The sequence below is a fragment of the Anopheles moucheti genome, chromosome 3, assembly GCF_943734755.1.
Source record: "Anopheles moucheti chromosome 3, idAnoMoucSN_F20_07, whole genome shotgun sequence".
Classification (NCBI taxonomy): Eukaryota; Metazoa; Arthropoda; class Insecta; order Diptera; family Culicidae; genus Anopheles; species Anopheles moucheti.
In genome coordinates, this window is record NC_069141.1 from 89,617,630 (window position 1) to 89,640,941 (window position 23,312).

General features: G+C 44.9%; 7 protein-coding genes across 10 annotated transcripts; 4 read left to right on the forward strand and 3 right to left on the reverse strand.

The window, feature by feature from the left end:
- Positions 1-414: 414 nt before the first annotated feature.
- On the forward strand, positions 415-4,669 carry LOC128304928 (zinc finger protein 271-like). The gene is made up of 2 exons (XM_053042173.1): positions 415-806; positions 1,674-4,669. The coding sequence occupies exon 2, from the start codon at positions 1,694-1,696 to the stop codon at positions 3,956-3,958; it is 2,265 nt and encodes a 754-aa protein (XP_052898133.1). The 5' UTR covers positions 415-806; positions 1,674-1,693; the 3' UTR covers positions 3,959-4,669.
- Positions 4,670-4,708: 39 nt separating this feature from the next.
- LOC128302462 (peptide-N(4)-(N-acetyl-beta-glucosaminyl)asparagine amidase) lies at positions 4,709-7,502 on the reverse strand. The gene is made up of 4 exons (XM_053039290.1): positions 5,659-7,502; positions 5,457-5,585; positions 5,258-5,395; positions 4,709-5,129 (listed from the first exon to the last, which is right to left on the reverse strand). The coding sequence occupies exons 1-4, from the start codon at positions 7,244-7,246 to the stop codon at positions 4,969-4,971; spliced, it is 2,016 nt and encodes a 671-aa protein (XP_052895250.1). The 5' UTR covers positions 7,247-7,502; the 3' UTR covers positions 4,709-4,968.
- Positions 7,503-8,104: 602 nt separating this feature from the next.
- LOC128303401 (coenzyme Q-binding protein COQ10, mitochondrial) lies at positions 8,105-9,751 on the forward strand. 2 transcript variants are annotated; one of them, XR_008287393.1, is made up of 4 exons: positions 8,105-8,329; positions 8,436-8,516; positions 8,655-9,548; positions 9,663-9,751. XR_008287393.1 is itself a non-coding variant. In XM_053040341.1 (3 exons), the coding sequence occupies exons 1-3, from the start codon at positions 8,250-8,252 to the stop codon at positions 9,106-9,108; spliced, it is 615 nt and encodes a 204-aa protein (XP_052896301.1). In that variant the 5' UTR covers positions 8,105-8,249; the 3' UTR covers positions 9,109-9,739. The 2 variants fall into 2 exon arrangements, 1 of the variants encoding a protein (XP_052896301.1); XM_053040341.1 differs by having other exon boundaries at positions 8,655-9,739.
- A 1,658-nt stretch (positions 9,752-11,409) lies between these two features.
- LOC128300771 (peptidyl-prolyl cis-trans isomerase H) lies at positions 11,410-12,526 on the reverse strand. 2 transcript variants are annotated; one of them, XM_053036960.1, is made up of 3 exons: positions 12,186-12,526; positions 11,939-12,115; positions 11,410-11,869 (listed from the first exon to the last, which is right to left on the reverse strand). In XM_053036960.1, the coding sequence occupies exons 1-3, from the start codon at positions 12,267-12,269 to the stop codon at positions 11,576-11,578; spliced, it is 555 nt and encodes a 184-aa protein (XP_052892920.1). In that variant the 5' UTR covers positions 12,270-12,526; the 3' UTR covers positions 11,410-11,575. The 2 variants fall into 2 exon arrangements, with proteins under 2 accessions (XP_052892920.1, XP_052892921.1); XM_053036961.1 differs by having other exon boundaries at positions 11,939-12,135.
- A 324-nt stretch (positions 12,527-12,850) lies between these two features.
- LOC128300769 (protein disulfide-isomerase A3) lies at positions 12,851-15,582 on the forward strand. 2 transcript variants are annotated; one of them, XM_053036958.1, is made up of 3 exons: positions 12,851-12,981; positions 13,124-13,286; positions 13,537-15,582. In XM_053036958.1, the coding sequence occupies exons 2-3, from the start codon at positions 13,141-13,143 to the stop codon at positions 14,852-14,854; spliced, it is 1,464 nt and encodes a 487-aa protein (XP_052892918.1). In that variant the 5' UTR covers positions 12,851-12,981; positions 13,124-13,140; the 3' UTR covers positions 14,855-15,582. The 2 variants fall into 2 exon arrangements, with proteins under 2 accessions (XP_052892918.1, XP_052892919.1); XM_053036959.1 differs by having other exon boundaries at positions 12,893-12,981; positions 13,121-13,286.
- Positions 15,580-18,060, reverse strand: LOC128300768 (protein Aatf). Its single transcript, XM_053036957.1, has 2 exons — positions 16,540-18,060; positions 15,580-16,471 (listed from the first exon to the last, which is right to left on the reverse strand). The coding sequence occupies exons 1-2, from the start codon at positions 17,958-17,960 to the stop codon at positions 16,345-16,347; spliced, it is 1,548 nt and encodes a 515-aa protein (XP_052892917.1). The 5' UTR covers positions 17,961-18,060; the 3' UTR covers positions 15,580-16,344.
- A 331-nt stretch (positions 18,061-18,391) lies between these two features.
- Positions 18,392-23,100, forward strand: LOC128301025 (DIS3-like exonuclease 2). Its single transcript, XM_053037321.1, has 2 exons — positions 18,392-21,925; positions 22,000-23,100. The coding sequence occupies exons 1-2, from the start codon at positions 18,503-18,505 to the stop codon at positions 22,258-22,260; spliced, it is 3,684 nt and encodes a 1,227-aa protein (XP_052893281.1). The 5' UTR covers positions 18,392-18,502; the 3' UTR covers positions 22,261-23,100.
- Positions 23,101-23,312: the final 212 nt, after the last annotated feature.

Below are 23,312 nucleotides of genomic sequence, written 5' to 3' on the forward strand. Positions count from 1 at the left end.
TAAGTTATATAAGTTTTATAGTTTATAAGTATAAGATAGATCCGCGAGGCTGATGAAAGTTCTAAGCAAAGCGATTGATATACGACGGCCTTCAACAGCGCACGATTGCGTTGTGCCAAATGACTAAAGTGCTTTTAAATAATAAGCAGCTTAAGGATACTAATAAAGGATGCTTTACGCTGTTATTAAAAAGTTTGTTTCTGCAAAAATTGTCATACAACGAAAATAAAATAAGCCAAGGGATGACCAAGGGCTGACATACAGCACGGATAATCGATGGTCGAGCTTTGACAGCTTTGTCTTTAGTGACGTTTATAGTAATGCGTATCGTACTCTGCAAAACATAAATCTCTGCAAGCTTTTCCTGGCCTTGCACTTTTATCATACCGTCGATAGAGCATAAAATCGTGTAATATTTGTGTGTTTGGAACCGATTTATCCTACGCCTTGGATGCACCAGTTCATGGGAAGTAAACCTGACCAATCGCCAACTGATTCCATCGATGATGTCCACTGTACGTGAAACGCATCGACAACGCGTAGCGCAGTAGTATTGCCCACAGCATCCGCAGGAACACATAAAAAACATACATCTAATAAACTACTCCAGGAAAGACAGTGCACTTCGGATGTTAGTTTGTGAAAACGAGCATTTTATCCGTATGTAGAGAGCGACGTGGAAAACCATGTGTGTAATGTTGTTGCACTAGTCACAGTCACATTCGCAGTATTGTGCAACGCGGAAGGTGTACCTGTAGGAATTCATCATCAGGAAGGAACCGTGAAGCCACACAAAACTGTACGAGGTAAGCAATTGGTCAAGGAAAAGATCATTTTGGAAAACCAAAATCAAATACCATGGGTTACTTCATACGGGATTCAAACATCCAGTAAATGTGCATTGTTTGTCTCTGCTGGTTGGTTCCTAGGCAAATGCTGTAAACACGGGACCGTGTTTGTTCACGTGTGTGTGTGTGTGTGCGCCGAGTAGTGCGAAATAAGGGTAATCTTCAGTTGTTGGTTGTTGGCCAACAAGAACCAAACTCACCCCCCAATCGTACGGGATATCTGGAAACACTCCAGAAAGAAAGCTCCTTTTATCGGCGTAGCATGGCTCGTGGAGAATAGAAGCAAACGGGTGAGGAAAGGGATGGGCACCGGGGTGTAGTAAATGGTTATGGTTATTGATACTGCCTTTTTGCGCGCCTCAGATTTGACGGTGTGTATTCTGTGTGTATGCGTATACCGTAGTCGAAGGGCTCTGGCTCTGGACTCCCCCCAAAAGGCAATAATAATAATAGTAAATTTTAATGCCTTTTCATATTCACTTTTATGCGCGTTCACGGCGAAATTGCGAATAAAAAGAGAATTATGTGCAGAAGAGGCTCGAATGCCTTCGCGTTGGGCGTGAAGGAGCAAGTTTTGGGAGAAACGTGTAACAATTGGTACCCTCGTGACGGTACCGATGCAGGGCCTCAAATTGGATCGAATGGCTAGAAGTAGAACCGCCGCTCATGTAATAATATCGCACAATCTTCATCTCGCGGTTCGGCTGGATGGACCGGTGCGATGGCGTGTAAGCCCGTAACGTACGAATTAACGTATCTCTTCCCACTGCTTCCGCGATTGTGACCAATGATCCGATGATAATTTTCGTACCTCCCATTCCACAGTGATCCCCCGCACGCCACTGATGCTTGGCAAGTATGGCGAGGCGAGTTCCGGCTCGATGAAAAACCTGGATAATGGTCTGAGGGACCGAGTGCTATACCATCAGAATATGCTGAGCATGAACTTGACAGCCGAATTTTACCATAATCCATTCCTTGCGGCCGGTTCTGGTGGTGGTAGTAACGTCATTGGAGCGTCTGCAAGCGGTGCAACCCCCACAATGGCACAGTCACAAAAGATGCTCAACAGTCTGGCATCCGCTAGCCATCCGCAGCAGCAACACGCCAGTAATGGATCAACCACGGCAGCAAGTGTACCATCACCGACAGTCCCAAACAGTGCGTCCCAATCGCTGACGCAGTACCAGTGTCAGCTCTGCCAAAAGTGTTTCATCTCGAGTGCGGTACTCACGCAACACATGAAAACACACGACAGTAATGGATTCGTCGCTCGTGAAACGGGTAATTACGTCCAGCAGCAACAGACGGTAACATCGGCACCTTCTCCCGTAACGGCAGTGGCCTCGAGCAGTAAAACTAGTCCACCGCTGCTCACACAGCACAACATCAAGAGCGAGTACGTCGGTGGAACCGTAACACACACGATGGGCCAGTTTGTGTACGGTATGGCAAAGCAGTTCGAATGCCCGATCTGCCACAAATCGTTCATGACGATGGTGAACTTGAACCTGCACATGAAAATACACGAAGCGGGCGTAAAACCGATTGCAGCTGCTCACATGTACTCGCAAGCGAGCGGAGGCAATTTGCTTGCCGGTGGGACGACAGGTGGAACCTATCACAGTGGGCAACATCACAACCAACAGCATCACACGATAGGTCCCACGATACCACCAAGCTCCAACAGCACGGATGGAGTGTGTCAAATATGCCACAAAACGTTTAGCACAGCGGACCAGTTCGCGGCACACATGAAAATTCATGAAAATGAATTCAAGAATCGTGCCCTTTATCATTCAAGCAGCGCGAATGCTAACGGTGGTGATGGTTCTACCAGTGGACCGATACCGACAAGCAATGGTGGCGGTGTGGGAGATCATTTCTATGCTTCAGCACCGCCCACACATCAAGCGGTGCACGCACCACCTCATCTCGACGCCAGCAAGGGCCACCGGTGTCCAATTTGTCACAAAATGTCCAACAATATCATTGAACATATAAAGCAGCACGAAGGACAGCTGACGATGGGTGGTAGCTCGACTGGCACGACGTTGGGTGTCGTAGGATCTCCGGCGCCTGGTGTTGTTGCCGGCTATCAGCAAACGAACGAAGACTCCCAATCCTCGCTGGAGGACGACAGTGATGGTGGTGAGAACGTACGGAAGCATGAATGCTTGATCTGCCATAAGAAATTTTCCAGTTCCGGGAATCTAGCCATTCACATACGGGTACATTCGGGGGAGAAGCCATTCAAGTGCAGCGTGTGTGGCAAGGGCTTCATCCAGTCGAACAATCTGGCGACGCACATGAAGACGCACACGGGCGAAAAGCCGTACGCATGTACGATCTGCGGGAAAAACTTTAGCCAGTCCAACAACCTAAAAACTCACATTCGGACACACACGGGTGAAAAGCCGTACGCGTGTACCATCTGCGGCAAGCGGTTTAATCAGAAGAACAATCTGACCACGCATATGCGCACGCATCAGCTGGTGTGCATGGTGTGTGGTGTGCAGTTTATGCATCCGTCCGATCTGGCGAACCACATGAAGTTCCACAACGATGAAAAACCGTTCATCTGTTCGGTGTGCAACAAGGTTTACCTGAACCTGGACGAACTGACCGAGCATATGAAGAAAACGCACAACCAGGTGAAACCGTATCGGTGTCACATCTGCGACAAAACGTTCACACAGTCAAACAATCTGAAGACCCACATCAAGACGCACATCTTTCAGGATCCATACAAGTGCCAGATGTGTTCGCGCTCGTTTCAGAAGGAGGATGACTACTCGCAGCATATGCTGGTGCATACAGCGGATAAACCGTACGAGTGTACGTACTGTGGCAAACGGTTCATACAGTCAAATAACTTGAAAACGCACGTCCGAACGCACACCGGCGAAAAGCCTTACCGGTGTACAATCTGTGCGAAAAACTTCAACCAGAAGAACAATCTCAACACGCACATGCGCATCCACACGGGCGAGAAACCGTTCGAGTGTACGATCTGCGACAAGCGGTTCAACCAATCGAACAACCTTAACAAACACATCAAAACGCACGGCCAGGAAAAGGACCAGCAGCAGCAACAGCAAGCGAGTTGACGAGGATCGAGCATGGCGAAAGATTGCACCGGTTTGCCCGAGGAACGAATGCTCACGGTTGCGAGCAGCAACACCTAAGGATGTCATCATCACACATCCCGTACGATACGAGAACCGATTCCTGAATGATACACACCGTGTGCCAATAGTGCCATAAGATACGGACAGGAACTAACACTAACTTTAACATTGTTTCGTGGACCCTTGGATATGGGCCTTCATTGTGACCTCGACCCCAGCCAAAATGAAGCGAGGCGGTAGTCTCGTTGGCGATAGGATTGAGCATAGCAAACAATATAGCTTTCTTTTTTATCGATGTTGATCATCTCTCTATCCTTGTGTTCGTCCTTTTGCCCCGTCACCTCGTCTTTGTGCATTGTTTTTAACGGCTTTTCTATTTTATTTGTAAAAAGGTTTTAATTTCAAAATTAGTTTTAACCAAGGTATAACGTGTTATATTTTACAATGTTTAAACAAAAGCGTACTCAGATCCGTTCGTGCAAAAGGCAGCCTTGTTTTTTGTTACAATATTATTTCACATCCGTTTTAAAACCCGCGTGAGAGACAACAGTGACTGGGGACGAAAAACGTAGCAAAATGTAAAATAAACACACAAACCCACACAACACACACCGTGTGTGGAAGAATTGTAAATAAACGAACGACTTTCTTTCCTTGCGCAGTACAAACACTCGGACAGAATGTGGAAAGGGAGGCTTCATATCATTGTTGAAGTAATTGTTTGAGTAAATTCTTTTATTACTGCGTCAAAGGTGAACGTCAAACGAGCGACGTTCCGGCGTTGTATAAAGTAAGACTAGTTGAATCGATCGTGGAAAAAGGGGGAGTCACGATCCTCCGTACTGTGGGGGATGTATTTTATCACACTAAATCTAAAAATCTGTATATTGCATTCGATACGTTTAGACTCGCGCCTGCAGCGATCGCACCTATTATTCATAGTTCCTACTATCCAGTGTCAGAAAAACGAGCGAAAGGTAACACAGCTCCTACATTAAAACGATGTTCATCTCGAACGGATACTCGTCGTTAGCCGATTTGGATTGTCGAAAAAGTTGCGCGTGCTGCCACGATTTGCCCCCAGAAAGGCGTGCTTGTAGCGTGAACTTACCACACTCACAGAGTGAAGAGAGAGCCTGCGATTGGGTACCTGTGTAAAGAGTACAATTTATCGTTGGGATTAGTCAGATTCTGATCTGATCTCAGAAGAGTCACTCAAATCACGAGTCGACTCTCCGAATGTTCATAAATACTCATTAATTGATAACTCATTCTTACCATCGCTTTTGATGTAGTACAGCTCCACCTTTGCTCCATCGTACGTTTCTTGACCGAATCTTAGTTCGATTTGTTTCACGCGTAGTCCTTGTATGGAAAAGTCAAAGTTCCACTCGATCGTGGCTTCGTCGGTTCCCTCTGCAAGTTTAATTCGCAAACTTAGATAAAGTATCCCATGAAAATGCCTTAAAATACCTACCAGTCCTAGCCAGATAAACCATTTTCCAATCGTGTTCCTCTTTCCGGAAAATGTTGCGACTAATGTACTGCCGACTCTCCCAGCCGTTTGATTTCTCTGTAATCTTTTCATTTACCCGATTGCTAGCACCTAAAGAGAAACGATGTTCAATACATCATTAACCAAACAATGTAAGTCATGACTTTCGTGCATGCGAAACAACCTTTTAAAAATCGCTCATAGCAATCCGTTGCACAGCAATAACGAATGTTGAACTGCTTTGCCTGAACCTCTTCTTCTGTTGGAATGAACATGTAGCGTGTATTGATTTGCTGTTCGCCCCGTTGCAACCGCCACTCGAGACTGCCCGAGCTGCGACCCTCACGTTCTGCCACCGTTGGCATTCTACCACCATTCCCTAGTAGCTCCAGACATTCGTCAATCGTGCGTGTCCGTAAAAATGTCACTCTTTCTGGGGTGCAGCTCAATCCGGCTCGTCGTTTCGTCCTCAGCTTGCCGATAGCATCTAGAAGCGCCTGCTCACTACACGCGCCTGATTCCCTTCTTCGCTGCAACAGTTGCTTATGGTTATTTGAATAGCGGCAGCTAACATCCTGCACATCATCGCGAGTGAATGCGAACACGTACGTAATTTCCTTTCTCCAACCATGCTCGTACATAAGCGGTGCATCGAGCACATTTTCACACGGATCCACGTGGATCCACCGCTGCCTCCGTTCTGACCAAACCTCCGTCCAGACGTGATCACCGGTGGAAAATACGTACCGTGCATCGTACCCAAGGCAGCGACACAGGAATGTAAAACAGTTGGCCCATTCACCACAGCGGCCACGACGCGTTTGAAGCAACTTTTCCACATCGTTGTAGCGATAAAAGTGACGTAACTGTCCGCAGCATCGATAGATTTCCACGCGCACCCCATCTTCGACGGTGCTGCGGACTAGCTGTGTCTTCTCGTTGCCACACACCGTACAGGGCAGCGCATTTACCCAGGTGAAAAAGTCCGCCCGAAACCAGGCGTTCAACTCCTCGAGAAGCAGGTCCTCTTCACTCGGTTCCTTCTGGTCAGTAACGTCATTTGATGCCTGCAATCGTCTCCACAGGGTTATTTTACTCTTTGCCTTTGTCGTAAGCGTATCGATCGGGATTAGGCTTTTGCCGCTAGCTAAAAGCAGCTCGTCCTCGTATTGCATCACCTGATCGGATAAGAGCTCAAGCTGGCGTAACAACGTATTATTACCCTGTACCACTTTCGGGAATTCAATCCGTGCCAGAAACGGTCGGCTAGACTTGATCACGCAAGGTGCTTCTGTTTGTTGCTGCTGTCCGGTGCCATTACTCCCGGACGGTTGTAGGACCATTTCAGGTTTACTTTTGGGTGCCGTTTGTTCCAGTGGAATGTTGTTGGCTGTTGTAGTAGTGATGTTGCGGGAGCACGTAATGCTGGCGTTGATTTCCTTCTCTTTGGAAGGGTTTTTGATCAACTCTTTTCGTTCGTGTATAAATTCGCGGTACCTTCGCAGATTTGCTAGCACCACATTCGACGGTACTGTGAGCGTTCCGTTTGATTCGATAAACCCGATGGCTAACATCAACTGCTTCATACCATCCGCCGACAGCAGCTTTTCCCTGATCGATGGATTGTCTATTCGCACTGTTCGGTACTTGGCGTTTTGCGGCTCGCGTATAATGTTGTCCAGCAGACGCAAAAGTGTTTCCGCCGCCACCACGTATGACTCCTTTGGATTGCTTTCGAGGGCCAACACGAGCGCTTGATTAAGTGCTGCCATTATTACCTCAGTTGCGGTTTGTTTCACGATGTTACAATCTTTGGTATTCGTTGCTGCTATTGATACACCGATAGATAACGAAGAAGCCTTGGCCTGGCCACCGCAGTCAGACAGGGACTAGATCTTATCGTAGAGAAAGAAAGGTTGATTGTGATCGAACAGCGGACGCAATCTTGGGGAGACTCACAGCATACACACCTAACGCGAGGACAGGAGATGATGCTATTTGTTAGTGCTATTTTCAGTTCTCTACCGCCGCTAGGGATCACTTTTCTTTCGCAGACAATTTAATTTTGCCGATGATTAGGCGTTTCGACTCCTATCAATACGCTTGCGAATAAAAAGAAACACAACCAAATCACTGACAGCTGGTTTTGCGTTTGCGGGGAAAATGCTCAGCGTATGTGCAGTTGCACTGCTATTGTTGTTCGTTTAATATTAGTTATATTGCTGAATGAAGGAGCAAAGAGTTAAGTTTTGATAAAAATAAAATAATTCGTTTCAGTTGAATTTTGATAAAAACCTCTTGCAGAAAATTGCACCTTTAAACCACTGTCCTATGTTTGTTTACGTACAGCTTTCGCAGCAGCCCTGGTCTTTAAGTTTTTAGCGGGCTAAAATTATTAATCAAATCGACACTATCTGTAGTAAAAATGGGAGAATATCAATTTGAGTTGTGAAAATCATCTTTTTTGTACAACAAAAACCTTTCTTTCATTTGCGAACCGAATTTACCGCAAGATATTTTGAACCGCGGAAAATTCGGCTGTTCCACAGTGCTCTGATTTGAAACTGTCAAAGGGCTGTTGATGGCACATGACAAATCGCCAAAGTTTATTATTTTTTTGTTGGCCTTGGATAGTTTACTCGCGAATAAAGAAATTACACCGAATACCCAACGTTACGCAAATCTAAATCTTTGCACCGTGTGAGCAACTGGCGGCTGCGGAGGTAATTGTTTTGGGTAGATTCACGTGCTTCCGTCGTATCCCTCGTTCGTGCAATGTCCGTCAAAGTTGTAGCAAACGCAAATCATATTTTCCTATCGAGAAATCTGGCGCAATATCAGCGAAATCCTTTGCTGTAAGTACCGAAAGCGATACCTATGCATATGATAAGCATCACGATGAGTTGGAAGAAACAGTTCTCCTTAACTGCGTCATTTTTTTTTCCTCTCTCTACACGGCAGCTATTCAACATATAGAGGGATTTTCGACTTTACACCAATAACGAAAACACGACGTGAATTTACCCAAAAGAAGCTGGTTGGGTGAGTATGAATCCGTACTACGAAGATGACATTGAAAACGAGTGGGCGTTCGTTGATCTTCCTGTCTGACACAGGTCCTTGAAAGTGATTCAAGTTCAACTTGCTAATTTTGATCTGTTTCATCCCAATCTTTTGTAGATACTCAATGCAACAGCTTTACTCCGTAGTTGCTGATGTTGAAAAATACAACACTTTTGTACCATTTTGTAAAAAATCCTTCGTGTATAACCGGAAGCCGGGATCCCTGAAGGCAGATCTTATTATCGGATTCCCTCCGCTAAATGAAAGCTACACCTCGAACGTAACGCTCGTTACGCCCACACTCGTCAAAGCGGAGTGTGTCGATGGTCGCCTGTTCAACTACCTGCTGACGGCATGGCAGTTTAGCCCGGGGTTGAAGGACATCCCGCAATCGAGCGTGATTGATTTCATGGTATCGTTTGAGTTCAAATCGTTGCTACATTCGCAGCTTTCGAATTTGTTTTTCGACCAGCTCGTAAAGCAAATGGAATATGCATTCATACAGGAAGCCGAACAAAGGTTCGGTCCACCGGCTATCAAGAGCCATGTGTTAGTGTCCAACAAATCTTGACCCAGGCATCCACACAAGAATGGAAAGGATCGCAAACTGTAGCTAGCCAATTATGTTCTAAATGGATTTGCGGGTGACCAGCTGATGCCTGGGGACAGTGTGGTTCTATCCTCTTTCGTTATGAAGGCCTGCTCAGGATAAATTGGCAAGATGAATTCCTTCTCGATAAGGACACTTATATTTTTTCATTCTTGTTTATATCCATTACAATAATTTTATTTGCAACCGAACTAATTATCTATTTATTTCAATACCAAATGCCAAATGGTAGCTGAAAGTGAAACGAAAAGCCGGGTCAAATTGTTATTGTTAATTTGTACATATTATTTAAGAACAAGTGATATGTAAAACATGCTTCAAAGTCTATGATAAAAAAATTTTAGCTGCATATTATTACATAGCGCCGAAAAATCGCGTCTAGCTGACATCGCATGACAAAGGTGAATAATTCGATTTATATTTTACATGTAAACTAAATTTCATACAGTTGTTTCTCTACGGTTTTCGGTCTGTGTCATCGGTCTCGGTTCGGAACTTCCTCTTAACATGCACAGGATAGAAACGAAATCAGTTGTACAATGTAGACATACAATTTCACTTGTCTCATGAATATAAAACCTAGCTGATCACCAGGGTGGCGTACAACCTTAATGATGGTCTAAATTTCATAACACCCGTGATGAGTTCTTAGGATTTTTTTATGGGCAGAAACTCCCACCTGTCTACAATAAGCTGAAAAAGAGGCAGTGGGAAAACATTAAACATATCGAGGTGAATTGTTGAGCTCAACCGGTACTCAATGGGCAAGGACTTATGGAAATCCTAATTGACAGCAATATTTACCAACAATCCAATGCCACGTGTTCGTGAATCGACCAATTCAATGTTTTATATCCTTACCGAGGTAGTAACGGCAAAGCTAAATCAGGTGTTGGGTGGGCGAGCAATCGTAAATCATTTACCACTTGGTCAGAACGCCTCTACGACCATTGACGACGTGGACGTCCAACTCTGCTGCTTCCAGCACCGGAAGCCTCTTTTCCGCCATCCGATATACTTCGACGATAGGCGACTTTCAATCAATAACCATAAAACATGCCGTCATAGTGCTCCTTTTGTTGTACTTTCTTCATCGTCCACAAACCTTGAATGGGAACACCCCCAATAACATAACATTGAGGGTTGATCCTCTCAGGGACTATTGGACTGCTTGCTCAAGATAGCCTCCATCAAGGCTTCTTATTAGACTATGCAGTATATTTGAATTTTAGAACATTCCACAGCTACTGGGCAATGATTTTGTTTTCCTCCTTTGCTGGTGAAAAACACCCACACTGACGCCAAGAGCCACGCGAAGGCCCAATGACGGTTCAAAGATCAAGGCCAACGGCATGCATTTGCATGCGAAATCTAGCTTATGCTAATGTTTGCCCACTCGTCTCATTACTCGATTAGCGGACCTTATGTAGTTTGAAGCCAGCGTATTTTGTCCAGATTTTCACTCCACAGCCATTTCCGCAGTAATTAAATTTGGAGGAAGCAAAGTAAGCACAAGCGTTTGCTCCGGCCCAGACAAGTAATTAAATAACATAGCGTGGAAAATTAAATCATTTGTGGATTCCCTGCTTCCCTGCTACCCCATTTAAATTATGACCACAATGAATTCGTAACAAAATGGCGAACAATTCAATTACAATTTCTTCGCTAATCATAACCTCTTTCTAATGTCCCAGCATAATAGGAATGCTATTTTATCTAACGAAGTGTAGTTTAGGGCTTTTCCGGTTTAATTTTTTTTTTTTCTACAGCATCGATCTACTGAGACGGTGCTTTCGCCGGAGGTTTTCTACGATTGACTACTAGCAACACACTCATTGCGTGTGAAACGTTCATTAGGATCGTAAAAAAACAAAACGTGCGCGCCACCCTTGATGTAGCACGGTTAGATAGTGGCAATGTGGTGGGAGGGATGGGAATGGAGTTCCCATTGATTAGCTGCAAAGGAGCAAGGATACCCATTGCCCGTGGCCAGCTGTCGTGCAATCATTTACCGCGGCGTTACCGCGTTACCTTCGTTAACCCGTGATTGTTTCTGTCATTCCATCGCAAGATGTGAGTCGCGCTTTATGAATTTGGAGTAGGTGGAACTATGGAATGGCCAGCAGCACGTGCACGCTGCGGGAACTATTTTTTGTACGCTCCCGCGCAGGCTTGTTTGAAGAACATGTTTATAAATACAATCCACCAATCCTCATTCAAGGGCAATATGAACTCTGGTTGGTTAATTATGGTATCCGCACCGCATAGTCCGGGAATGCGAACCAAGTTCATATTCATAATCATCACGGGTTTTTTATAATCCATACAAGAAAACGGTACTTGCTTTTTTTAAGACCAAAGATTCTAGGCAGGCGCTTCGTTGGGTTTATTACACTTTTATACAGCACCACTGTCCGCTGGAATGTTGCTACAGCTGGCCGCACTGAGATATGACTACGGGTAGCTTGGGCTTATTGTTCGGTCCCGTCGGCACGTTTTCGATCTTTCGCATAATTAACAGCCCATCCAGGACGCGCCCAAACACGACGTGTTTATAGTCAAGGAAGTTACACTTTGAACAAGTGATGAAAAACTGGCACCCATTTGTGTCCTTCCCGCTATTTGCCATTGAGAGCAAACCGGGTGCGTCGTGCTTCAGCAAAAAATGTTCGTCGGGAAAGGTAGCACTACCGTAGATGCTCATGACACCCGTTCCATCGCCCTGAAGGAAAAGAAAACGTTCATACATTAACAATTCGTCCCAGGCTCGTTAAAATTCTACGGAACATACATTAACAAAATCGCCTCCTTGTATCATAAAGTCCTTAATAACGCGATGGAAGCTGGAACCCTTGTATCCTATCGGAACCCCATCCTTTTTGTACTCGCCCGTACAGAACTGTCGGAAGTTTTCGCACGTTTTCGGCACAGCATCCGCATACAATTCAAACACCATGCGGCCAATTTCCTGTCGATAGCAATACAATGCTACAATTACAATCTATTACTGTCGGGGTCCGGTGGCAGATTATACCTACCGCTGTACCGACGGTAATATCCATGAACACCACCGGATTGCTGGGATTGCGAAGCTGTGATTGAATTTGCGTCCAAGTAGGCATTTTTCGTGGGATTAGGGATTATTATCCAACTAGTACTAAAAACTATTCGCGAATCGGAGAAGAGCGTCACCAAGCACGTTTGGCAGTGGAATATCACGTCGCTATGCGTTAAGAATAGACACAATGACTGGCTTCAAACTACGTTAGCAATATTTATGTACTGAACTACGATAAATCGCGTGCTTTATATCAGCGCGACCAGCCAACTCGTCCCGCGTTCGCTTAACCGAAATGCAAAATACGAAATGACTCCGTTTGATAATGACAAAACTGTATTTACCGACAAAGCCAGATTCAAAGCTGACCGGCGGGTTGGTACGTTCGTGAAGTTGACACGTCGAATTTGACATATGGGATACAGATCCGACACTTTCGTCGGACTCGGACAAATATTTGATTTCCGTAATCGTTTATTTTTGTAGATAAACCCTTACGACGTACATTAAACTTGTATAAAAACTATTAGTATTAACTAAAATGCTTTAATAGTCTTTAAACTTTTGCTATTCTTATTTAACCATAGCAGTGGCACGTACCGTCATTAACATTTTATCGCACAGATCCAGTGGACCGACCATCGTGCATGTCACGGACCAATCAGCGATCGCCAACGAAACACGACACGGGAGGTCACCAACACCGACATAAGAAAAGAGATCTTTCCGAAACTTTGGTTCGAGAAGACGACGATTTAATTCTTCAATTTCTTCGAGTAAGTAAAGTGTGTTTTTGGAGTCGGCTGCAAAAGGGCCACGTAATAGGAAGGATTATACGTATTGCGAAAGGCGTTACCTTTGGTGGTCACCAACCGGAAAAAGGGAGGAATATTCAACACATCTTTTCTTCATCAGCAGCGACGAGGGGGAAAATCATGTACTGCCGGTTCCTGGTTTGGCTGTGTGCCCTTGTGGCGTTGGCGTTTGCCGGTGAAGCCGACGTTCTGGACTTAACCGATAGCGACTTTGCCACCCGTGTTGCTGAAACGGAAACCACCCTTGTGATGTTCTATGCCCCATGGTAAGTTTTGTACAGAAATCAGAATTTTCTCGTTTCCCATGGTCCCTGACTGTTTGCGACAAATGTTCCATTTTGTGTCAGTATCGGAAACTCGGGAAGTGGAAAAGAGATAGTGATATGAAGAATGTCCGGGGTGTGCTGTATCTCACCCACAACCGTTTACCGTTTTCCGGAACAGGAGGCAATAACCTTTCGAGTCAGCATTTTGATTGTTTTCTCTTTTGTCAATTGACCCGGTGTATCGATCCAGGTGTGGACACTGCAAAAAACTGAAACCCGAATATGCAAAGGCTGCTGAACTGCTGCGCGGTGACGATCCTCCGATCGCACTTGCCAAGGTCGACTGTACCGAGGGTGGTAAGGACACTTGTAACAAATTCAGCGTCAGTGGCTATCCCACGCTGAAAGTGTTCAAGAATGGCGAAGTATCGCAGGAGTACAATGGTCCGCGAGAGGCAAACGGTATTGCCAAGTACATGAAATCGATTGTTGGCCCCGCATCGAAGGATCTGCTGACAGTGGAAGCATTCGAAGCATTCCTGAAGGTACAAGAGACGTCCGTAGTTGGTTTCTTCCAGAAGGAGTCGGATCTGAAGGGCGTCTTCCTAAAGTACGCCGACAGCCAACGTGAACGACTACGCTTCGGTCATAGCAGTGCACCAGCAGTTTTGGAGAAGCAAAGTGAAACGGATGGCGTGTATCTGTTCCGCGCCCGTCAATTGGCGAACAAATTTGAGCCGGATTTTGTAAAGTTCGAAGGAACCACCAAGCAGGAGCTGGCTGACTTCGTGAAGGCCAACTATCACGGATTGGCTGGTGTGCGTTCGCGTGACACTACGACCGACTTCAAGAACCCGCTGGTTGTTGTGTACTATGCAGTGGATTACGTTAAGAATCCGAAGGGCACAAACTACTGGCGCAACCGAGTGCTGAAGGTGGCGAAGGAGTTTGCGGGACGTGTTAACTTTGCCGTCAGCGCCAAGGATGACTTCCAGCACGAGCTAAACGAGTACGGGTACGATTACACCGGCGATAAGCCCTTGGTGCTGGCCCGTGACGCGAAGAATCAGAAGTTCATCATGAAGGACGAGTTCTCGGTAGACAACCTACAGGCTTTCGCGACCGAATTGGAGGAAGGCTCTTTGGAACCGTACGTCAAATCGGAACCGGTGCCTGAAAACAACGATGGACCGGTCAAAGTAGCCGTGGCAAAGAACTTCGACGAAGTGGTCGTCAACAACGGTGTTGATACGCTAGTTGAGTTCTACGCTCCGTGGTGTGGCCACTGCAAGAAGTTAGCCCCGACTCTAGAGGAGCTCGGCACGAAGCTGAAGGATGAAGCCGTTTCGATTGTGAAGATGGATGCCACCGCTAACGATGTGCCGTCTCATTTTGAAGTTCGTGGTTTCCCGACGCTGTACTGGTTGCCCAAAGATGGCAAGACCAGCCCGGTTCGCTACGAAGGTGGCCGCGAGGTGGACGACTTCGTGAAGTACGTCGCCAAGCATGCGTCGAGCGAGTTGAAGAGCTTCGACCGTGCCGGCAATGCGAAGAAGACCGAACTGTAATCTCTTTCACTTTTCCGTTCAGCCATCGGCAGCCTTCGAAAGGTGGTTTTCTAAGTTTTACTATTTTCCAACTCAATAGTTTGGGATGGTTACGCATGTTCAGGCATTCCATAGGCTGCAGATTTCATTCGTTTTCTTCAGATCTGTCCAACATAGTTCATTTTGTCACCTTTCTTTTTTGTACGTGCGCTAGCCACCGTTCATTGTCGTAAGATTAAGCATGTAGGATCGAAACACAACAAAAATACAACCGCTCGGTGATACAGAGAACAAATAGAACGTCGTCCTCTCAGCCAACACTTATCGAATACTATGACTTAGGGCGGTACGGTATCAACAGAACGAACGAACAACAATACACATAGCAGTGAAGAGATGCTGCTGTGTGACGCACGGGCCCCGAGGACGAACCGCATTTAGGACTGAACAAAAATCTGTTTTCTAGATTTAATTTTTCTCTGGCTTATCATAGCACTTCAGGGTACGATCCGGACAAGGCAAAAGGTATAAATAGAAAAACACCACAGATAAGCACTTCTCTCGGAATGCAGCAATCTCCCTTCCTGCAGTGCATGTTTGGGAAATGGAAGTTTGTTTAATGTCGAATATTTGGAGAACATGCTGTTTTTGTCCGGTTCATTTGTTTCCATTCTTATTTCTCCTATATCATTGCGTATGTACTGCGAAAAAGCATTTTTTTAAATAAACAGAAAGGAACTAACAATATTCGAAGAAGCCTTTTACCGTTACGTACAAGTATATGCTAAAACGATTGAAAAATAATCGGCTAAATCAACGTCCATGAAATCCAACGCATTCAAAAGTTTTTTTAAGTCGTTCGGTGCCATGGATCGTGACGTGTCCAGTCCATTAGAATTCGAATGATAAGGGTGTTTTGTCTCTGAAGTATGTGTGAGAACTGCAATTACGATGGTACTTAGTAGTCATATAACAAATATTTCAACATTAAATCTGAAGTTCCGTGATATCAGACAGCTTTTACATTTAGCTCTTTAAGTATATTGCAACGCATTGTCCAGTGGGTTTTATCAAGAATTCGACAAAAGAATTAATTAGCTCATATTGACCCATGCCATCACGTGATATATTTCCCGCGGGAGTTGAACAGCGCCGCCCGTCATGCTTATCTATGTTGTAAGGGAGAGCTTGTTCTTTAACGCAGTCAGCATTTAAAAAAACACAATCCCATTACAAATTTGTTACGTAGAGAACGCAGGGTGCAAGAAGGGCACTTTAGCGTGACACCAATTCACAATTGCTTATACAATATTTTGGTTTGCACAAATAGCTGAACAACGTACACTGGTTTCATCGACTTCCTGTTTTGCACTACAGTATGACTTCATCGCGAAAAAAACGTGCTTCTTGCATGTTACGGCGTTGTCCGTTGCATGATGTTTAATGCGTACCATTTTAGTATGTATATTTGGATCCATTTTAGTATAGTTTATATATTCCACTTTCGGCACCTATCGCTCTTCCGCGGCTGGTGTTTGTCCGAAGAGTGATCCATACAGCTCATCCTTCGCCTCATCAGTCCAGTCGTAATCGGGAACCGGTGCCATAAAGTTAACCAGCTTATTATGTACGACGTAGCTAAAATGGCAATGAAACCCATCTTAATATAACAAAAAAACATTTCAACAATTTTTCCAACTGCTTACCGTATCTTCCGACCCTTCGATGCTTTTGTGTCGACCGTTTTCTTCATCTTGTTCCGAAGTCTCTGCAATTCTGCCATTTTTTTGGCAATTTCCTGTGGACTATCGGTGGTGCTGGTTTTGTACTCAATCAGTTCCCTCAGCATCTGATGGTAAAAATCGGAGTCATCGAAAATTTCCCCATCAAAAACCGACGATGTCGTCTGTTCATCCGTTTCATCACGTTCGTCTTCTCGCTTGTCAGCTGTTGGTGTTACCGTTTCCATCAACGGAACCTGCCTTCCCAGCAGTTGATAACCTCCACGGTAGAGTTGCGTTTTACGCACAAGTTCTTCACGATTAATAAGACTATCCTCGATTTTTCTCAACACCGACAATGACTGCTTCGGATTGTTACGCATCTTGGAAGCAATGTTTGTTCGGTCATGCCATTTCATTAGCACGCTGTTCCGGTATTCCTCAATATCTTTACATCGACTAGCAAGTATCTGCTCGTATCCGTCCAGAGCAATTTGTTTCGCATTGGAAGTTTTCAGCAGAGATGCTTTCCGTTTCGATCCACCCTTAAGTAGGTCTTTCGTTTCGGAATATCGAGATAGTAGCAGTTCCTGAAGCTCAAGCATTTGTTCCATCGTTTCCGAAACGGTTTTCGTCACTTGCTCGGATTTCTGGAGGAATTGCTCATTCTCAGACGCGAGATTCCGACAGATCGATGATGACGGTGGTAGGCTGTTGGAGGCAATTAAACAGGGCTGCACCTTGATGCGCATTTCCAGCAAACGTTCCCAAATTTTAAGTTGGTTCTGTACCGCTAGCCCTTTATTAATCACTTCCTGATGATTCTCTTCTCGAATCAGTGTTAATTGTTGCGAGGATGATTGCTTACTTCTATCCGTGTTCATTGTCAAAGATTCTCGATCATCGTCTGTCGAATCTTCGGAATCTTCTTCGTCAGCCCGATCACTGTCCACATTGTCTTCGCTCTCACCGTCGCTGTAATGCGGTTTCAGAAGTACAAGCGATTTTGGTTTGCGAGTTCGATAAATATTTGGATCTTCTCCATCATCACCATCATCATCATCCTCCTCTTCATTCTCTTCCTCTTCACTATCTTCATCTCCATCAAAATCATCCTCCGCCTCGTCGGAGTTCTCGTTAGACTCCTCCTCTTCGACGTCTTCATCGTTGAACGTTTCACTTCGCGATGAGACGGTTCCTTTATACTTCCGGTCAAAATCTTCCAGAAATCGAATGTTTCGCTTGCGGAATTCACTTAAGGCCGCATTCTTACCAGCATCGTCCGGTGTTTCATCAAATTCACTGAACTTGGGTGCAGTTTCATCACCAGACTCTTCTGAGTGTTCTTCCGGTGCAAAAAGCTTGTTTAACTTGTCCGATAGAGTAGTAGGTTTTTTTCTCATCATGGCCAGCTGGGATGGTTTTTCTTTACTTTGAAACGAAACGAAACAAAACAATAGTTAGCACACTTTTGCTGCAGCACGCACGAAAACATGTGCACATGGATTTGTTTTGATTGTGAATTTGATTGTTTGACATTAACGGTTTGCAACAACAACGCAGATGATAATGTTGACGAGTGTCAAACGGAACCGTGTTCAAATGAATGGTTGAGAAACTTAAACTCTTTAGCGATTGAAAATTTCCCCGCGACGTAAGGCAGTGTAATGTGGACGGTAAATGTACTGGTCTCTTAATTAGATGTAGTGAAATTATATTTCTCATCCCAGTTTCACTCCAGTTTGCAGGTCGATCAACATTATACATACCTTGTTCTCGGTCAACCGACTGGCGATGCGTCAGATGGAACAAAGACAGAACAGGTGGTGAAGTTGAATGAAGTGGTGGAACTACACAAGACAGAGTGGCATCATAAGCACAGCGAATTTCGTGAAGTTGGCACACATTGTGTAAAGGAAGGGTTGTACATAAGGGAACTGTGAGTATCATGTCCGATGAACAATTCTTTCGTGAGATAAGAGAAACCATGATCGACGATACACGCAAAATGTTGGAAAATGCTGGTGCGGACAAAGACAACAAAGGACCAGCAAAGGAAAACAACAAATCGAAGTCAGGCAAGAAGCTGAAGGACAACCGAGACTCGTTGGAAATCCAGCATCCGTCCCATTCACAAGAGTCAAAAACGCACCCCAGTCTGGAAAATGTTGGTGTAAACAAAGACAAGAAAGCGCTAGCGAAGGAAAACAACAAATCGCTGGCATGCAAGAAACCGAAGGATTCCGGAGAAAGGGAAATCATTTTCATGAATCCGCCCACTACTTTACAAGAGTTGAAAACGCTTCCCAATCTTCTAGACATGGGGAGAGTGGATGTAACCGAACCAGTTGCATCTTCGTCGGGCCTACCCGAGAGGAGAGCGGGTAAGGTCACCTTCGGAAATGTTGGCGAAGCGGTCAACAAATCTACGAAGGAGAATGTAACACGGAACCCGAACAGTAAATCGGAATCGGAAGAAGATGAACCACCGCTTGGACTTCCCGAGCTAAGAAGCCATAAGGTAGTTCAAGGAAAGACAAACAAAAAACAAGAAAATAAGAAGAATCTGAGGGAGGCTAATAAACATCCTGATTCGAGAAAGAGCAACACCAAACCGATTAAAGATGATGTAGCTGACGATCGGATTTTGCGGTTATCGAAAAAGATCAATCAGCTCAAGAATGATATCGACGACATTAAAAAGACGAGCAAAGAATATCTTGGAAGACCCAAACATGATTCAAGCACACCTAGACACGATCTCGCCGCCACTAGTACATCGAAGAATCCACCGGAAAAGAAGGAAAAAATGAAGGATAATAAGGCCAAACCAGTAAGATCAGCATCGGAAACTGGTGATAAAAAGGAGTTGAAACGTAAAGACAAATCACCTAGTGTGTCAAATCCGCAAGCGATGACGACACACGAAGCGTTGGTAAGCGATGAGCTACCACCGGAACATAAACTATTGTTGCAGCTGTTTTTGCTCAGTTCCAGCCAGCGGAGAAAGTTTATTGAAAGCCAGGGAATGGAGCTCGGTCTGCTTGATCCCCATCCCTACAAGAAGCATGTTGTGTTGGTCAACAAAAACATTCTGCCCGTTGCAGAAAATCTAGCTTTGGATGCGAAACGTTTTCTTGCCGAAAGGAGTGGATCCGCAGGACTGGTGGCTTTGTCCCAGGAACGTACAAATCACCATACTCAAACTGCAACCAACAGCAAGCAAAAACGAGACGGTAGGGGAACGTATGAAGATCAGATAAACTTTATGCTGAACGATCTGAACTCGAAGGATACATCCAATCTTGAGATGGTGTCTGAAGAAGTACGGGACAAAGCTAACGAAATCATGCAGGAACGTTTGGATGCGTTTGTGGAGCGGTTGGTAGCGAAAAACGTCGGGTACTTGGTCGAGGGAATATTGCGCATCAACGCACGCAACAATATGCAGTCGTTTGTGGATGATGTCTCACGTACCGGAAATGTTTACATAAATTCCATCCTACTGCGACGATGCGCCATGGAAGGCGATTTGGTACGGGTGTTTGTAAAGAATCAGTCGCCAGATTCGGATGAAGAATCGGATGATAACTCTGATTGTGAGAACGGAACAGTGAAAGAGACTGTAAAAGCGACGAATAACAATGCAGGATTTGTAGTGCGTATCCTGGAGAAACGACACAATCGTCAGTGCGTTGGGAAGTTCCTTCCGGCTGCACAGGGTAAGAAGCACTATCGGACGTTTGCACCCAGAGATATGCGCATACCTCCAGTGCGTGTGTTCAGACAGGATTGGCCCAATGCGCTTCTGGATGTAAAACCCACGAAACCGAGGGATGACGATCGAAAGGTACCTCAAAAGAATGAGCCGGATGTGACAGAAGTCTTATACCAAGCCGAAATCATCGAGTGGCAGGATGAGGTACCGATCGGTACGATATTGAAATCGATCGGCAAGTGTGGTGTACTTGAGGTTGAAAACGAATCCATTTTGGTCGAGCACAACCTCGATGTAACGCCTTATGGAGAAGAAATTTTAGTCCAGCTTCCGGCAGTACCGTACACCATACCGGAGGAGGAGTTGGCCCGCCGTGAAGACCTCCGCGGCGAGTGCATATTCACGATCGATCCGGCAACGGCACGCGATCTGGATGATGCACTAAGCTGCAAGCAGCTTGCAAACGGTAACTACCAAATAGGCGTACACATATCGGACGTAACGTACTTTTTGCGCGAAAGTTCCCCGTTGGATGAGTTGGTGAAACTTCGGGCCACCTCAATTTACATGGTGGATACGGTGTACCACATGCTACCGAAGCAACTGTGCAACACTTGCTCTCTGCTGCCCGGTGAAGACAAGCTGGCCTTTTCGGTGTTTTGGGAAATGCAACCCGACGGGACGGTGCTAAGTACACGATTTGCACGCACCGTAATAAACTCCTGCTCGCAGCTATCTTACGAGCATGCGCAGCTCATGTTGGACAACCCAAACGGTGAACTGGATGACGAAGAGTTTCCCGAAATACTGCACGGATACACTGTACAGACGCTCTGTAAAATCGTCAATACTCTGCAATCGATCGCGGTGAAATTGCGTCAGCGTAGGATGGATGATGGCTGTCTGAAGATTAATCAGCCGAAGTTAACTTTTCGGCTCGATCCTGCCACTGGTCGACCGATCGAATATGGTGCGTACCAAGTCCGGCCGAGTAATGAGATGATCGAAGATTTTATGCTTCTTGCAAACACGTCCGTTGCAAATGCCATACATAAGGCATTCCCAGCGATATCGCTGCTTCGCTCGCACAGTCCTCCGGCAGAGAACATGATGAAGAATCTGGCTCGGACGCTGTCCCTCCATGGGTATTCACTATCCTACGCAGGCCCGAAAGACATACGCGAGTGCATGGAAACGATTATCACTTCGTCCACGAATCCGGACGCATCCCGAGCCGTGTTGAGCGTGTTGCTCGCCAAGCCGATGATCCGTGCGCAGTACTACTGTTCAATGTTTGCGACAACTCCCGAGCACTTTATGCACTATGCATTGGCTATACCGATGTACACTCACTTCACTAGCCCAATTCGACGATATGCAGATTGCCTGGTGCATCGTGTACTTGCCGCTATGCTGGAAATCGATGAGCCACCGAGACGTTCGCCCGAGGAGCTACAGAGTCTGGCAATGATTTGTAACGAGAAGAAGTACAACGCCAAGTTAGCTGGCGAAGCCAGCTCTTTGCTCTACTTTCGACACTGGTTGGCTTCGGTGAAAGAATACGAAACTGATGCTGCTGTGATGGGGTATGCAGCTCATTATATCGAGCTGGTATTGATTCATTCCGGAATCGTACTTAAAGCTGCAACAAAGGTAAGCAGTGATTTGTTGAACAGTGTGAATTATTTGAGTTATAATTTAACTGTTTTGTTTGGGCTTTGTTTCAGAAACTTTCCGCCGTTTCAACGATCGTATTTAAACCAATCGAACCACTCGGAAGCTGCCTGCTCGTTCCGATGGACAAATCTATACCATATGTTAAGTTAACCATGTTCAGCAAGGTCCGAGTCACGGTGAAAGTCGTCAAGGATGTGATCACTGTGAGCTCAATTCTTCCCATACCGCAGGAAGAAATTAAAATATCGAAAACCTTCGAGAGATCGGTTGATAAGTTAAGCGCCGAAATGAAATCCGCTCGTATATACTAAGAATTTGTGTTAAATGTTCCAATTGTTTTTTGTTAACGTAACGTTTTTCCATGTTCATCACTGTCCATGTTCTCATTTGATATTAGTCGTATCTTTTTTTTTTTGTTTTACCTATTAGATCAATTTACGAACGTAATAACTTCCTTCTATAGTTGAACTTTCGGACACTGTGTAAAGCTTTTAACTTTCTAGATGATGCAGAAATATTTGTATGTGTGAATGTTTGTAGATTTAAACTATAATTTAGGTGAATGTTGTGTGGCTTGTATCGGAGCTTGAAAATAAGCCCGATTTCAGGTATCCTTTCGCGCAAAAGATTATTAGATTTTTGGTTAATAAGTCATACATACTGCCCGTAGGTAAGGCAAGGCAAGGGGTGTTAAGATCGTGCAACATTGTAATGTTAAACAAGATGAAAAATTATTTTAAAGCGTTTTATAACCGCGTGTATGCACGTGGACAGGGAAATCCCGTTTTGATTATACCATTTACATCAATTTGGGGTACTGCTTGAGAAAGTAACTATATGAGCATTTTCGCGCGTTTTAAAATTGTTTGAACTCGAGAAACGGCACCGATATCATCGGATGTTCATCCGCGGCAATGTGCAATTTCGCATAGACTGAAAAAAATGAAAAAATGATTAATGCGATTAACATAAAGTACCTGTTGATATACCACATTTAGCAATCAGTTTATTGATTGATCGTTTTCTTCCCGAGATGAGAGAAGAATTCTTCAATCGTGTTAATATAGTATTTTAGCAAAATTGTGCATACCACGCGTTCTGCAAATATACAGATTTGTATGTATGATGTATGTCCTTTTCTAAAATTAATACTTCCCATCAATACAAATTGCAGTATCGAAAAACTCAACAGAATGCAAGGGAAGCAAAAACGGAGCAATTATGGAGCAAGACCCGCTACTTCACATGCAGAAACAAATTTAACCAACGGGAATGAATAAACGATGGAAAAAGCAAAGTTCGAACAAACAGTTCCGGTGCTGCACAATTTTCCACCGAAATGTTATTTGTTTACAGTGCAGTC

Coding starts and splice junctions, on each gene's coding strand:
- LOC128301025 (XM_053037321.1), top strand. CDS start 18,503: ATGTCCGATGAACAATTCTTTCGTGAGATAAGAGAAACCATGATCGAC. Junction 21,926..21,999: donor TACTTAAAGCTGCAACAAAG/GTAAGCAGTGAT, acceptor GCTTTGTTTCAG/AAACTTTCCGCCGTTTCAAC.
- LOC128304928 (XM_053042173.1), top strand. CDS start 1,694: ATGCTTGGCAAGTATGGCGAGGCGAGTTCCGGCTCGATGAAAAACCTG.
- LOC128300769 (XM_053036958.1), top strand. CDS start 13,141: ATGTACTGCCGGTTCCTGGTTTGGCTGTGTGCCCTTGTGGCGTTGGCG. Junction 13,287..13,536: donor GTGATGTTCTATGCCCCATG/GTAAGTTTTGTA, acceptor GTATCGATCCAG/GTGTGGACACTGCAAAAAAC.
- LOC128300768 (XM_053036957.1), bottom strand. CDS start 17,960: ATGATGAGAAAAAAACCTACTACTCTATCGGACAAGTTAAACAAGCTT. Junction 16,472..16,539: donor TCGAAGGGTCGGAAGATACG/GTAAGCAGTTGG, acceptor TTGCCATTTTAG/CTACGTCGTACATAATAAGC.
- LOC128300771 (XM_053036960.1), bottom strand. CDS start 12,269: ATGCCTACTTGGACGCAAATTCAATCACAGCTTCGCAATCCCAGCAAT. Junction 12,116..12,185: donor ATATTACCGTCGGTACAGCG/GTAGGTATAATC, acceptor TGCTATCGACAG/GAAATTGGCCGCATGGTGTT. Junction 11,870..11,938: donor AAGGAGGCGATTTTGTTAAT/GTATGTTCCGTA, acceptor CTTTTCCTTCAG/GGCGATGGAACGGGTGTCAT.
- LOC128302462 (XM_053039290.1), bottom strand. CDS start 7,246: ATGGCAGCACTTAATCAAGCGCTCGTGTTGGCCCTCGAAAGCAATCCA. Junction 5,586..5,658: donor CTATGAGCGATTTTTAAAAG/GTTGTTTCGCAT, acceptor GTTTCTCTTTAG/GTGCTAGCAATCGGGTAAAT. Junction 5,130..5,257: donor GTACTACATCAAAAGCGATG/GTAAGAATGAGT, acceptor CTCTTTACACAG/GTACCCAATCGCAGGCTCTC.
- LOC128303401 (XM_053040341.1), top strand. CDS start 8,250: ATGTCCGTCAAAGTTGTAGCAAACGCAAATCATATTTTCCTATCGAGA. Junction 8,330..8,435: donor TATCAGCGAAATCCTTTGCT/GTAAGTACCGAA, acceptor TCTACACGGCAG/CTATTCAACATATAGAGGGA. Junction 8,517..8,654: donor ACCCAAAAGAAGCTGGTTGG/GTGAGTATGAAT, acceptor AATCTTTTGTAG/ATACTCAATGCAACAGCTTT.